This window comes from Pinus tabuliformis, chromosome 2_2 (assembly GCF_031772625.1).
Source record: "Pinus tabuliformis cultivar Carrire ecotype Pingquan chromosome 2_2, CPIR1, whole genome shotgun sequence".
Classification (NCBI taxonomy): domain Eukaryota; kingdom Viridiplantae; phylum Streptophyta; class Pinopsida; order Pinales; family Pinaceae; genus Pinus; species Pinus tabuliformis.
The window spans coordinates 1,047,895,095-1,047,911,425 of record NC_142300.1 but is presented as its reverse complement, the minus strand read 5'-3'; the positions used below and the strand labels follow the sequence as shown (position 1 = coordinate 1,047,911,425).

The following is a 16,331-nucleotide window of genomic DNA, read 5'->3' as shown; positions in this document are numbered from 1 at the left end:
ATGCCATCTTTGATCTGAATTTCTGCCCTCTGGAGTGTGCCTGAAGGGGTCTCAGGTTCGGGAATGCTGGATAAGATAGCTGAGCTCTGAATTGCTATTGCTTCCGCTGGGATTGATTTTTCATTGAATATGCTGCGGTTTCTGGCTAACCAAATGCCCCAACAGAGGATAGGGGGAAGATTCCTCAGATTCTTCTCTGGGTGATTGGACCACCAACCCTCCCATGCCGCATTGAGATCAACCCCTTCCCATCTGGCATTGATCTGTAGTAGCCTTTTCGTTGCGTCCCATACTTGAATTGTGAATGAGCATTCCACGAATAGATGATTTATGGTTTCTGAGGCTACTTTACATAAAGCACATCGGCTCGGTCCCTCCTTATAACGAGCTATCAGGACATCCCAAGTAGGTATCTTCCTTTTGAGTGCACACCATAGGAAAAGTCTGGCTTTTTTGGGGCATTTCAGCTTGAAAAGGGGTTTGGCCCACCAGATAGGGGGATCCCAACCCTTTCTGTTCATCAGGAAGTTATAGCCAGCCTTTGGGGAATATAAGCCTGTCTCCGCATGTGCCCAAACAAGTGTATCTGGACGGTCCTTTATTCTGACACTAGATCGCTTGAGCTCGTGGATGAAACTCTGCCATTCATCTCTCCATAAGATATCGATACCGAGCTCCTCTGCAGATTTCCATTCTTGACCCCATATGGACTGCAGCTCCATATCTCTCGATTTCTCCGATCTGCTCATGACTAAAAACTCGTGCAAAAGGATTAGGGTCAATACTTTCACTTAACCTGAGACTGTGGTAATCCCAAGGGGATGAGAAAGTTTTGAGATATTGCAACGTACTTTGAATGCACTGAGATATCCTAGTGGTTGGCCTTTTCCTGCAGAAACCATCTTTTATCTCCTAGTTAGCAAATCCCTCAAAAATTTCATATCGAGGAAAAGTGTCGTTTGCTGCATAATTCTCGTCAATCCTTTGCAGAAAAGATGCTTCTAATTCCTCAAAAATGTCTGGGATTTTTAAAGATAAAATATATTTTCCTAATTCAGGCTTAATAGGAATATTTTCAAGATCTAAAATTTTTGCTCCTGTGAAAATGCTGAGGGCAAAATCAATTCCTCCAATGAGTTGATAAAAATTCAAAACCTTGAGGGTCCATATCATTTGTTTAGTATATTCACTAGACCATAGATCTGAGAGACTTCTGAAAAACAATTTTACCTTCATATTAGGCAAAAGATATACCTTTACCAATTCAGCATTTAGGCGTAAAGACATACCTACATTCTTGTATTGCCATGCTTGGCATTTTCGGATCCAAGTGTTTCTTCTCTGTCTCATTCCCACAACCTTTTTGATTTCTTCTGCAAGATGGCTTGCATGTCCTTCAAGTAGCTTGAATCTGTCAACAAATGTATAAAAACTGTCGTCTTGTGGTCCTTTACTTGGGATGGTAAAACAAGAACCTGGACAAGTCATGAATGCTTTATTCATATCCCTGGTTAATGAATCTGTCAAATAATTTGAATTACTTGGGATCCACTCGACTTGAAAATCAAACGGTTGGAACCAAATTTGCCAGGCAAGAATTCTTCCCTTTGCAATCTGTCTTGATATTTTGGCAGACAAGAAGTATTTAAAATTCTTGGAGTTTGTCCGTATTAAAAATTTCACGGGAGTAAGGTATAACTCAAACCTTTGTATCCCATTGAATATAGCCAGTGTTTCTTTTTCTGCTCTAAAATAATTCTTCTAGCTGGGTGTGAATTCACCTGATGCATAGGCACAAAGTCTTTCTTCACCTTTCTCCCTTCGTTCAAAAAGAACGGCTGCCCAAAAATTTAAAGAAACATCAGTTTGGAGTATAAGCAAACCGTCACCTGGTGGTTAGAGCTTTGGCAATTGCTGACATTCTGCTTTCGACTGTTTAACTGCTGCTGTTGCTTCTGGTTACCATCCCTCTTTGAGATGTTTCCTGATAGGAGCTGTTTTCTCTGTCAATCTTGGGATGTACTTGTGAATATAATTTAGGACTCCTAAGAATCTTTGAATTGTGTTTGTATCTTTCAGTTCATCTGGAAATTGTGTTAATTTGGTCAATACATGTGGTTGCATTTGAATTGCACCATTGACTACATGAATTCTTTTCTATACTGTCTTGAAACAAAGTCATTTTTCTTTTTGATAAAACTATGCCATGCTGCTGAACTTCTTTTAGAAAAATATCTAAGTGCTCTAAATGAGTTTTTACATCTGGACTATGAGTGGGAATGTCATCAATATATGTAACAATAAAATCATACTTGGCAAAAATGAAATCCATTCTTCTCTGGAAGAATGCAGGGGCGTTTTTTAGACCAAATGGAACAACTTTCCATTGGTAAAATACGGCTGGACAAATAAAAGCAGTTTTATGCCGGTCATCTTTTTGTATTTGAATCTGATAATATCTAGATTTCATATCAAATTTGTTGAATACCTTGCTATGTTGTATTTTCTGCATTATGGTTTCTGGCCTTGGCAGTGGATAATTAAAACTCCGAGTGATTGCATTTAGGGGTTTGTAATTTATCACCATTCTAGGCTTTCCCCTAACTATCTCAGAATGATTTCTTACCAGAAACGCTGAACAAGAGTAATGAGACTCACTTGGCTCGATGAGCTGCATTTTTAACAATTCTTTAATTTGTCTCTATTTCTTGTTCGTCTGAAGGAGTGCAGGGGATCATTTTCTCTTTGACTCCATTATCGTGCAAGGTTACAATTTCCTGCATTGGACTTTCTGCGTCCCAAAACTGTTGTGCATTTTTTGAGCAGCGTTTTAGAAGTCTTTTATGGATATCATTTTTTTCTGTAGACCAATTGGGATCTATGCATGCCATTTGTTTTGCTTTAGATTCTGCTCGACTCATAAATTTGCAGAACTTCCTGCCAGTTGTCAGAATCTTTTAATGGCTTTCCGGCTCCTACCCTTTTTTGGCTATTTTCATGTCTTGCTTCTGAATTTGCAATAAACAATCTAGGTACACAAATAGTTTTTTTTTTTTTTTTTTGTGTTTCAGATTTATAATCAGCTTATCCTGGCTGATTGTTACTGGAAGCATAGAATTTAAGAATGGCATTCCCAACATTAAACTCGCTGAGGGATCAAAGTGTTGTATTGCAGAGATCTTAACTATACTCCCCCCAACTTTTAATGGAATATTGTCTACATAATGAGTTAGACTCACAGTGCCCCCTATTGTTTCAGAAACCAGTGTATTTTGCAATGGTTTCCCCAGAGATTTAAATAAAGATGGTCTAGCCAAATTATTCGATCCACCGGTATCGATGAACGCATCAACAGATACCCATTCATTTTTTACTTGAACTTGAACCGGGATATAAATAAGGCTATTAGTCTTGACTATCTTTTTTAACAAAGAATTTCCTTCTGTTTTAGTAATCTCTGGTTTTGGAAGACTGGTTGAGAGCCATAGTTTTTTTCTGAAACGGACAAAAAGCATTTACTTCTGGAAAAGGTGACAGAGGTTGCTTACCTTTTTGTACTGACTGTTGTGACTGTGAACTTGCGGATTCATCTTTTAAATCATATGATGTTTCGCTGGTGACTTCAATGTCATTTTCTTCTTCACTGTAATGGATTTCTTCTGAAAAAATCATTGACTAACTCACAGGACCTGAATGTGCACTGTTGTTTAAAACTTTTCTAGAGCTCATTCTGGTATTCATCGATAACTTCAGTGAGTTAGCAAAAGGTGTAGCCTATGAAGCATCTTTTAATCACTGTCTGCCGGGTTAATGATATTACTTATAATGCCATGAGCTGTCATTTGCAGCATTAACCATTGTTATGATTCTAGACCAAACGGCTGAAATTCATGCTGGTAGTTGGCACTAGTTTGATGTCATTCAATATGTTCATGTTGGTGTTTGCTTGAGAATGACTCCATCATCATGCAATGTGCTTGTGCTTCTAGTTTTTAATGACTTGCTTGAGTTAATTTGTTCCAAGCCTATTTTCAGGATTTGTAAGTGTCCTCTCTCTATTCTGATTAGCTTGACTAAGCAGTGACAATGGCAAACTAAAGCTATATTTTATAACCTCCCTACAGTGAGTTAGCAAAAGCCGTAGTTGTGCTTCTAGTTTTTAATGACTTGCTTGAGTTAATTTGTTCCTAGCCTATTTTCAGGATCTGTAAGTGTCCTCTATCTATTCTGATTAGCTTGACTAAGCAGTGACAATGGCAAACTAAAGCTATATTTTATAACCTCCCTACAGTGAGTTAGCAAAAGCCGTAGCTTCTGAAGCATTCCTTAATTACTGTCTACCAGATAGATGATGTTACTTTTGATGCCATCAACTGTCATTTGTAACAGTAACCATTGTTATCATTTTAGGCTAAAAGACTGAAAATTTATGCTGGTAGTTGGGAGTAGTTTGATTTCATTCAATATTTCCCTGTTGGTGTTTCATTCTGGTAGTTGGGAGTTAATTTGTTTTCAACCTATTTTCAGGGCCCAGAAGTGTACTCTAGAGTCTATCTATTCTGAGTAGCTTGACTAAGCAGTGAAAAGAGAACAAAAACTGTGTCAATTTTAGGTCAATGGGAGACACTTGAAAGTCTGTTCAATGAAGCACTGGCAATAAAAAAAGGTGTAATTGCTATTATTCTGTCACTTTCCAGTCCTTTGTATCAATGGGCTTGAAATTGACAGTTCTATTCTTAACAATTATGAACTGTGCAAAATTGCAAATGGATAACAGTATTCCTGAATCCAACGTGGAGTGCCTCATTTTGAGAATTTGCTGCTTGATATTGCTCAAATATATATGCAGTATTCAGAGCAGATTTAATCACGCTCCAGTCTTAATGGCAGAAAGCCCTCTGCAAGCCAAGAAATAAAAATAATTAATGTCTGTTCTAACTTCTAAGCCTCAAGTTATTTTCATTAGGAACAAGAAATCTCACTGGAAGATGAATTTGAGAGAACCGACAGATATCTGCAGCAACTTCATATTTGTAGTACTCAATTTTAGTAAGGAATTTATCTTGTAGACTTATTTCAACTTATCTATTCATTTACAGTCTTATTGTATTCAGCTGCAATATTGGATTCATTGCAGTAAGATATTCCCAAGGGCTAATATTCAGTTATCTCTCTCTATGGGATCAGTTCTTGCCCCATAGGCTACAGATATGGGACATTTAGCTTCTTAAAAGATAATCTGCTTGCATTTTAGGATCCCTTTCAATCATCATTTTGTAAGAAATATGATGTGCTAAATAATATTGAGCCATCTTGAATTTCCTATTTTAATCTACTTCTTGTATCTTGAGATCCATTTAGATTGTAATATGATCATCTTATGTTGTTTTTCAAAGTTGAATGGTTTTTACCTATTGTTCTTTTTGCAGTTTACCATATATTCATTTGCAAATCGCTCTCTATTTCTGATTTTGCTCTTGCATCATGGGGCAACAAGCCACATGTTGCATCTTTCTCTTTGAAAGCACAATGTCGTGTTGTTGAATTAGTTTTCTCAATTTTGAGCTGTGATTCGAGACCTTTGTCAACCATCAGTGTGAATTTCCTAGAACACTTGCTCTGCCTCCTTAGTCATGGATTTCCTGCCGAGAAGTGTTTCACAGTCACATGGAAATGTAGTGTGAAAAAGAGACAGGTGGATTATTTTGTTTCTTGTTATAGCTTGTCCCTTCCTTTGCTTCATTTTGCTTTTGTTTCTTGTTAACAAATTCTGGGCTTCCTTCCTCGGATGAGTATGTAACAGATTTGGGCTTCCTTCCTTGGATGACGATGCAAGACTTTGGGATAGCATACATGCTTAAAAACCCTCCCTTGGTAATTTAAAGCATACCTGTCATCCTAGGTATCTTCTTCAGGCTTTGAACTTTGAGCATCTAAGCCTATTCCTGCCTTCCTTTGGAAGTAGAACATGCTATCCCTCCTTTCCCCTTTGGAAGCAGAATTGTCATTCTTGTTGAATGTAAGTTGGATTTATGTTGTCACTAAGACCTTACAATTCATGTTAACAGAGTATTCGTACAAGTGACAATATCGAAACTTCAATTTGCTTAGGCATTCAATGGGTTTTGGCAATTTCCACTTTCAATCAAGTTTCAGGCCAAGCTTATACTGATTACCCATTTCAGGATTGAGTTGGAGACACATAGAAAGTCTCCTGGATCTTAACCAAGTCTCACAACACTGCTCGAAACTTGTTGTGCAGTGGTGGTCCAAAGTTCAAACCTTACCAGCAGCATACAATATGAGATCTCAGAGTTCTCTATCAAGCGATGTCTTGAGATTTTGCCGATCTCTCTTTTATAGACTCCCTAACTCTACTGTTCTAAACTATAATGACAAAACATAAATAATTGAGGGTCCTTTTGGCATATTTTCGCTGATGGTGTCTACTCAACTTTTCTGGTACAAAAGATTCTACCATGGTCCTATCTGAATCATAATAGTTTTCAAGATCAAATTCATCAGAAGAAGAATCATGTGCTGGCCTGGACGCGTCGAGCATCTTTTGGTAGTGACGTTCCATCAGCTTGGAGTACTCTTCGTCCCAATCGATATCTGCTGGGGTCCTGGGCATCCGTTAGTGCGTCCTGTAAAGTAGATTCTGTTGCTTTTCCTTTTCCTTTGGCATCTTCATCTAAAATTATTGTCCTCCTTGATGATGATGATTCTCCCTTTTCCGTATTTGTCTTTATTCGGTGGAGACCCTGTTGCTGAGGTGTGTACATAGCAGCTTGTTTTTCCCACTTGTAAGGAAAGATAAAGCGCTGATCTCGATATCTACGAAAGAATCTTTAAAGACATTTCGGACTGTGGGTGACCTCTGTATTGCCAATTCGATGCTGTTTAAAAGTTCCCATTTAAAAATTTGAAACATATTAGTGGAACTATCGATTGCATGTTGAACCCATTCTCTACAATTATTACTCATAAAATCTTTGTTTTGCCAGCCTAATTCGAAAATCATTGATGTACAGATTCTGTTTGAAATCATCAGACTAATAATATGGATTACATTGTTATTCCAATTAGGTGAAATAACACTGATTGTTACCAAAGCCTTTTGATTAATTATAAATGTTAATGCCTTGGGTTCCCCTTGTAAATCATCCATCTTTTTTAGAATCTGTATTTTTTCTGTCAACCTTAGATTTCCAAATTCATTGAACCATCCAGCATGCTGCTTAATCATCTCTTCATTATTGCTGGTCTCGATTTCTCCGATCTGCTCATGACTAAAAACTCGTGCAAAAGGATTAGGGTCAATACTTTCACTTAACCTGAGACTGTGGTAATCCCAAGGGGATGAGAAAGTTTTGAGATATTGCAACGTACTTTGAATGCACTGAGATATCCTAGTGGTTGGCCTTTTCCTGCAGAAACCATCTTTTATCTCCTAGTTAGCAAATCCCTCAAAAATTTCATATCGAGGAAAAGTGTCGTTTGCTGCATAATTCTCGTCAATCCTTTGCAGAAAAGATGCTTCTAATTCCTCAAAAATGTCTGGGATTTTTAAAGATAAAATATATTTTCCTAATTCAGGCTTAATAGGAATATTTTCAAGATCTAAAATTTTTGCTCCTGTGAAAACGCTGAGGGCAAAATCAATTCCTCCAATGAGTTGATAAAAATTCAAAACCTTGAGGGTCCATATCATTTGTTTAGTATATTCACTAGACCATAGATCTGAGAGACTTCTGAAAAACAATTTTACCTTCATATTAGGCAAAAGATATACCTTTACCAATTCAGCATTTAGGCCTAAAGACATACCTACATTCTTGGATTGCCATGCTTGGCATTTTCGGATCCAAGTGTTTCTTCTCTGTCTCATTCCCACAACCTTTTTGATTTCTTCTGCAAGATGGCTTGCATGTCCTTCAAGTAGCTTGAATCTGTCAACAAATGTATAAAAACTGTCGTCTTGTGGTCCTTTACCTGGGATGGTAAAACAAGAACCTGGACAAGTCATGAATGCTTTATTCATATCCCTGGTTAATGAATCTGTCAAATAATTTGAATTACTTGGGATCCACTCGACTTGAAAATCAAACGATTGGAACCAAATTTGCCAGGCAAGAATTCTTCCCTTTGCAATCTGTCTTGATATTTTGGCAGACAAGAAGTATTTAAAATTCTTGGAGTTTGTCCGTATTAAAAATTTCACGGGAGTAAGGTATAACTCAAACCTTTGTATCCCATTGAATATAGCCAGTGTTTCTTTTTCTGCTCTAAAATAATTCTTCTGGCTGGGTGTTAATTCACCTGATGCATAGGCACAAAGTCTTTCTTCACCTTTCTCCCTTCGTTCAAAAAGAACGGCTGCCCAAAAATTTAAAGAAACATCAGTTTGGAGTATAAGCAAACCGTCACCTGGTGGTTGGAGCTTTGGCAATTGCTGACATTCTGCTTTCGACTGTTTAACTGCTGCTGTTGCTTCTGGTTACCTTCCCTCTTTGAGATGTTTCCTGATAGGAGCTGTTTTCTCTGTCAATCTTGGGATGTACTTGTGAATATAATTTAGGACTCCTAAGAATCTTTGAATTGTGTTTGTATCTTTCAGTTCATCTGGAAATTGTGTTAATTTGGTCAATACATGTGGTTGCATTTGAATTGCACCATTGACTACATGAATTCTTTTCTATACTGTTTTGAAACAAAGTCATTTTTCTTTTTGATAAAACTATGCCATGCTGCTGAACTTCTTTTAGAAAAATATCTAAAAGCTCTAAATGAGTTTTTACATCTGGACTATGAGTGAGAATGTCATCAATATATGTAACAATAAAATCATACTTGGCAAAAATGAAATCCATTCTTCTCTGGAAGAATGCAGGGGCATTTTTTAGACCAAATGGAACAACTTTCCATTGGTAAAATACGGCTGGACAAATAAAAGCAGTTTTATGCCGGTCATCTTTTTGTATTTGAATCTGATAATATCTAGATTTCATATCAAATTTGTTGAATACCTTGCTATGTTGTATTTTCTGCATTATGGTTTCTGGCCTTGGCAGTGGATAATTAAAACTCCGAGTGATTGCATTTAGGGGTTTGTAATTTATCACCATTCTAGGCTTTCCCCTAACTATCTCAGAATGATTTCTTACCAGAAACGCTGAACAAGAGTAATGAGACTCACTTGGCTCGATGAGCTGCATTTTTAACAATTCTTTAATTTGTCTCTATTTCTTGTTCGTCTGAAGGAGTGCAGGGGATCATTTTCTCTTTGACTCCATTATCATGCAAGGTTACAATTTCCTGCATTGGACTTTCTGCGTCCCAAAACTGTTGTGCATTTTTTGAGCAGCGTTTTAGAAGTCTTTTATGGATATCATTTTTTTCTGTAGACCAATTGGGATCTATGCATGCCATTTGTTTTGCTTTAGATTCTGCTCGACTCATAAATTTGCAGAACTTCCTGCCAGTTGTCAGAATCTTTTAATGGCTTTCCGGCTCCTACCCTTTTCTGGCTATTTTCATGTCTTGCTTCTGAATTTGCAATAAACAATCTAGGTACACAAATAGCTTTTTTTTTTTATGTCAGATTTATAATCAGCTTATCCTGGCTGATTGTTACTGGAAGCATAGAATTTAAGAATGGCATTCCCAACATTAAACTCGCTGAGGGATCAAAGTGTTGTATTGCAGAGATCTTAACTATACTCCCCCCAACTTTTAATGGAATATTGTCTACATAATGAGTTAGACTCACAGTGCCCCCTATTGTTTCAGAAACCAGTGTATTTTGCAATGGTTTCCCCAGAGATTTAAATAAAGATGGTCTAGCCAAATTATTCGATCCACCGGTATCGATGAACGCATCAACAGATACCCATTCATTTTTTACTTGAACTTGAACCGGGATATAAATAAGGCTATTAGTCTTGACTATCTTTTTTAACAAAGAATTTCCTTCTGTTTTAGTAATCTCTGGTTTTGGAAGACTGGTTGAGAGCCATAGTTTTTTTCTGAAACGGACAAAAGCATTTACTTCTGGAAAAGGTGACAGAGGTTGCTTACCTTTTTGTACTGACTGTTGTGACTGTGAACTTGCGGATTCATCTTTGAAATCATATGATGTTTCGCTGGTGACTTCAATGTCATTTTCTTCTTCACTGTAATGGATTTCTTCTGAAAAAATCATTGACTAACTCACAGGACCTGAATGTGCACTGTTGTTTAAAACTTTTCCAGAGCTCATTCTGGTATTCATCGATAACTTCAGTGAGTTAGCAAAAGGTGTAGCCTCTGAAGCATTTTTTAATCACTGTCTGCCAGGTTAATGATATTACTTATAATGCCATGAGCTGTCATTTGCAGCATTAACCATTGTTATCATTCTAGACCAAAAGACTGAAATTCATGCTGGTAGTTGGCACTAGTTTGATGTCATTCAATATGTTCTTGTTGGTGTTTGCTTGAGAATGACTCCATCATCATGCAACGTGCTTGTGCTTCTAGTTTTTAATGACTTGCTTGAGTTAATTTGTTCCTAGCCTATTTTCAGGATTTGTAAGTGTCCTCTATCTATTCTGATTAGCTTGACTAAGCAGTGACAATGGCAAACTAAAGCTATATTTTATAACCTCCCTACAGTGAGTTAGCAAAAGCCGTAGTTGTGCTTCTAGTTTTTAATGACTTGCTTGAGTTAATTTGTTCCTAGCCTATTTTCAGGATCTGTAAGTGTCCTCTATCTATTCTGATTAGCTTGACTAAGCAGTGACAATGGAAAACTAAAGCTATATTTTAGAACCTCCCTACAGTGAGTTAGCAAAAGCCGTAGTTTCTGAAGCATTCCTTAATTATTGTCTACCAGATAGATGATGTTACTTCTGATGCCATCAACTGTCATTTGTAACAGTAACCATTGTTTTCATTTTAGGCTAAAAGACTGAAAATTTATGCTGGTAGTTGGGAGTAGTTTGATTTCATTCAATATTTCCCTGTTGGTGTTTCATTCTGGTAGTTGGGAGTTAATTTGTTTTCAACCAATTTTCAGGGCCTAGAAGTGTACTCTAGAGTCTATCGATTCTGAGTACCTTGACTAAGCAGTGAAAAGAGAACAAAAACTGTGTCAATTTTAGGTCAATGGGAGACACTTGAAAGTCTGTTCAATGAAGCAGTGGCAATAAAAAAAGGTGTAATTGCTATTATTCTGTCACTTTCTAGTCCTTTGTATCAATGGGCTTGAAATTGACAGTTCTATTCTTAACAATTATGAACTGTGCAAAATTGCAAATGGATAACAGTATTCCTGAATCCAACTTGGAGTGCCTCATTTTGAGAATTTGCTGCTTGAAATTGCTCAAATATATGTGCAGTATTCAGAGCAGATTTAATCACGCTCCAGTCTTAATGGCAGAAAGCCCTCTGCAAGCCAATAAATAAAAATAATTAACGTCTGTTCTAACTTCTAAGCGTCAAGTTATTTTCATTAGGAACAAGAAATCTCACTGGAAGATGAATTTGAGAGAACCGATAGATATCTGCAGCAACTCCATATTTGTAGTACTCAATTTTAGTAAGGAATTTATCTTGTAGACTTATTTCAACTTATCTATTCATTTACAGTCTTATTGTATTCAGCTGCAATATTGGATTCATTGCAGTAAGATATTCCCAAGGGCTAATATTCAGTTATCTCTCTCTATGGGATCAGTTCTTGCCCCATAGGCTACAGATATGGGACATTTAGCTTCTTAAAAGATAATCTGCTTGCATTTTAGGATCCCTTTCAATCATCATTTTGTAAGAAATATGATGTGCTAAATAATATTGAGCCATCTTGAATTTCCTATTTTAATCTACTTCTTGTATCTTGAGATCCATTTAGATTGTAATATGATCATCTTACGTTGTTTTTCGAAGTTGAATGGTTTTTACCTATTGTTCTTTTTGCAGTTTACCATATATTCATTTGCAAATCGCTCTCTATTTCTGATTTTGCTCTTGCATCATGGGGCAACAAGCCACGTTTTGCATCTTTCTCTTTGAAAGCACAATGTCGTGTTGTTGAATTAGTTTTCTCAATTTTGAGCTGTGATTCGATACCTTTGTCAACCATCAGTGTGAATTTCCTAGAACACTTGCTCTGCCTCCTTAGTCATGGATTTCCTGCCGAGAAGTGTTTCACAGTCACATGGAAATGTAGTGTGAAAAAGAGACAGGTGGATTATTTTGTTTCTTGTTATAGCTTGTCCCTTCCTTTGCTTCATTTTGCTTTTGTTTCTTGTTAACAAATTCTGGGCTTCCTTCCTCGGATGAGTATGTAACAGATTTGGGCTTCCTTCCTTGGATGACGATGCAAGACTTTGGGATAGCATACATGCTTAAAAACCCTCCCTTGGTAATTTAAAGCATACCTGTCATCCTAGGTATCTTCTTCAGGCTTTGAACTTTGAGCATCTAAGCCTATTCCTGCCTTCCTTTGGAAGGAGAACATGCTATCCCTCCTTTCCCCTTTGGAAGCAGAATTGTCATTCTTGTTGAATGTAAGTTGGATTTATGTTGTCACTAAGACCTTACAATTCATGTTAACAGAGTATTCGTACAAGTGACAATATCGAAACTTCAATTTGCTTAGGCATTCAATGGGTTTTGGCAATTTCCACTTTCAATCAAGTTTCAGGCCAAGCTTATACTGATTACCCATTTCAGGATTGAGTTGGAGACACATAGAAAGTCTCCTGGATCTTAACCAAGTCTCACAACACTGCTCGAAACTCGTTGTGCAGTGGTGGTCCAAAGTTCAAACCAAGCCAGCAACATACAATATGAGATCTCAGAGTTCTCTATCAAGCGATGTCTTGAGATTTTGTCGATCTCTCTCTTTTATAGACTCCCTAACTCTACTGTTCTAAACTATAATGACAAAACATAAATAATTGAGGGTCCTTTTGGCATATTTTCGCTGATGGTGTCTACTCAACTTTTCTGGTACAAAAGATTCTACCATGGTCCTATCTGAATCATAATAGTTTTCAAGATCAAATTCATCAGAAGAAGAATCATGTGCTGGCCTGGACGCGTCGAGCATCTTTTGGTAGTGACGTTCCATCAGCTTGGAGTACTCTTCGTCCTATCTGGTATACCTGGTCCATGTCATTTGGATTTTGTTAATTTTGTTCTAGTAAAGGAGCGCAATAAGCTCTTGTTGCTGGCTGTCTGGAATTAGATGGAAGAAGTACTGAATTTTGTTTTTGGCGGCCATTTTCCTCCATTTACAAATCTGCGATTTGCAAACTGGAATTCCTCGACAGGTGGAGTAGAATTGACTTATGTTCTAAACATTTTATTTACAACAAAGAAAGGTTTTTCTTTTGGTATGTACAATTGATTTGTACACAGCGGTACGCTGGTGGAAGAACTAGTTTCATCTGGTGAAGGAATATGATGATAAAAAGATTTTCTTCCACTGACAAAAGGTTGTTCATTTTCTTGGATTGCTGGTAACACATGTTTTTCTGGCATGACTATGGGCCTTGGTACTTTTGGTCTGTTTGGAAGAATTCTAACACAACCATCTGATACAGACATTCTTTTAATAGAACTATTAGAACTATCTGCGGGTGCCAGAGATTTATATTGGCTATTCAAGTCATTAGGCAAAGCTTTTTGGTCATAATGAACACCTTCTACTTGGGCATTGCTTATTCCTACAACGACACAATCTTTTAACACTGGCTGTCTTAATTTAGGATGTACTGTACTAGTCAGCTGGAAAGAGGTTTGGACTATAACAGATAAATATTCAATGTCTTGAACCATTTCTAGACCTTGTACTCCAATTAAAGGTTTCCAACAATCTTTCAAGTGACTATCAGAGAAACTAATGGCATAATCTGGATAGATAGTGCCATATTGACATCACGGGGATAGATTTCCAAGTATTATTCCAATTCGGGCATGATCATATATGTTATGTCTGGTGTCGAAAACTTCTGCTATACAGGGAGTGTGTTGAGACCATGACGGAATAACGGAGTTAGTCCAATTCTAATTCCCCCAAAATGTAAATAGAAGAATCTCTTTTCAGCCATATATTTTCGGAATTTTCTAGTTTCATCTTCAAAAAACAAATTAAGACGGACAATTTGTACAAATGGACCTGATATTTTTATTTTTAGTTCAACTTCTTTGAGCAAAACCCTTTTGGATAGTCTGAACAATGATGGCACTGGATAAATTTCTTTAGAGCTTAACACGGGCGGGTTCCAGCTTTCTGGGTCTTCAACCTTTTCATGTTCTACATTGTCAGATTCAAGAGATCTACTGTCTACTTCAGATACAGATCGTCTGTCGATATTTGAAAAGGATCTTAAGAAATTGGCCATGTTGAACTTTTACAATCTATTTAAGAGATTGACTGAAGCAGCTTTTATCTACTCAGCATTTGTAAACAATATGCTTTTCGAAGGCTACCTGGCTAACTTTAGACTCTGTCTATAGAATGTATCATGTCTATAGAATGCATCATGGCAAAAATATGATTCCCAAAAAATTGTTGATAGGGTAGAATATTGCACCTTTTTCTTGACAAATAGAATATTCAGCAGAGTTGGAGTTATCAATTTGTATAGGTTGCTTGGCAGATCTTTCACATGTATATGATTTCTAGTGATTATACATGGTAAGTGAAATTAGCAGTTGACTTGTCTGTTCTAGAAGTCAGACATGCATTGAAAAGTACCCATGACGCACTTTGCAAATGAAATCTTCAACAATTGTTTGTGCGCTGGGGGGGAAGATTTTTATAGCCATGACAATCTCGAAAATACCTACTGAAAACAAACTGTGGGATCAACTTGAATGAATAGTATCTTCCTCTTCTCATCTGTACTAAAGGCAGGAATGTGGGTTGTTTATCGGCCTTATCTCCGAGCTTGAAGTTATTGTATCTGGATGTCTGTTTTACTGGTCTTGGAATTGGTTGTCTATATCATGTACAAGCCTCTCAACGTGTTTGAAAAATTGACTGTTTTGGTTGTCTATATCTGTACAAGTCTCTCAGCATGTTTGAAACTTTTTGCATTGGCAGGGACTTGCTGCTACGCAACCCTCCTTGTTAATTCATATGATGAATCCTTATATACCACAAAAGCGTTAATGTTGTTGAATGTTGACTAGTTTATATTTAATTCAATGATCATTGTTGTTATCATTACATTCTCCTTGCATGCTTCTAGTATCATGTTGGTTATTTTTGTTTTGTGAATGATATGTCTTCTCATCCTTGTCTAGAAATTTACGTGTATTAAATGAGCATTGATTTGAGCTTGCTAGATAAGCACAAAATCTATAAAATCTATCATAGAAAATGTGTTGGTTAGCTAGGGTTAGCTAGGCATAAAAACATCGTGAAAGCTATTTATTTCTATGGAATTACATGTATCAATGATAAGTCTAATTATTTGAAATGCACTTCATACTAACATTTTATATCATCCCTTTGTTTTATTTTTAGGTTTGTTTTCCAATCCAAGGAATAGAAGATGGAAATGAAAACAATGATACAGTTGGATCAATTTGAGATGATGATGGTGGAAGATGGAAATGAAAACAATGATACGGTTGGATCAATTTGAGATGATGATGGTGGTGGTTTCACTAAATATGAGAGTCCAATTACTAGTGGAGATGTATAGGTTATTTGCATGATATCATTGACATGTATATTTTACTTCTCTTATATAAATATGTTCACTTTATGGTTTGGACATCATATTGACTTGTTTCATTGAGTGGCATTAGGAAATGGTTATACAATCATCATTTTGATTTTTTTAAAATATGACGAATATAAAAAATTGTTTTATAGGATATTAGATATGTCTATTTGAATTGACTATTTAGTTTTCTATGATGATGTCCATGACATCATGATGTGATTATATTGAAATCATATACACTGAGTTGTTTGATTTGATGGAGATGATGATGTTGCTACAAAATTACCTACCTTGTATTTTTTTTCCAGAGTAAAATCTTAGGCACTAGGCATGGGGTGGGGAAAAAATCAACCTCCCCCTTATCTTGAAGGCAAGGGGGAGGATGTCGATATTTTACTTCTCTTATGTAAATATGTTCACTTTATGGTTTGGACATCATATTGACTTGTTTCATTGAGTGGCATTAGGAAATGGCTATACAATCATCATTTTGATTTTTTTTAAATATGACTTATAAAAAATTGTTTTATAGGATATTATATATATGTCTATTTGAATTGATTATTTAGTTTTCTATGATGATGTCCATGACATCATGATGTG

The 16,331-nt window shown here is 36.6% G+C and overlaps 1 protein-coding gene across 4 annotated transcripts in view; it reads left to right on the top strand.

Annotated features, from left to right (window-relative positions):
• The window catches only part of LOC149196958 (jacalin-related lectin 3-like), a 274,881-nt gene extending 258,890 nt beyond the window's left edge, over window positions 1–15,991 (top strand). For all 4 annotated transcript variants that reach the window (XM_089405694.1, XM_089405692.1, XM_089405693.1 and 1 more), the window contains one exon: window positions 15,524–15,991. In XM_089405694.1, coding sequence (XP_089261820.1) covers window positions 15,524–15,589 — 66 coding nt within the window. In that variant the 3' untranslated portion in view covers window positions 15,590–15,991. The remainder of the gene's footprint in view (window positions 1–15,523) is intronic.
• The last annotated feature ends 340 nt before the right edge of the window (window positions 15,992–16,331 follow it).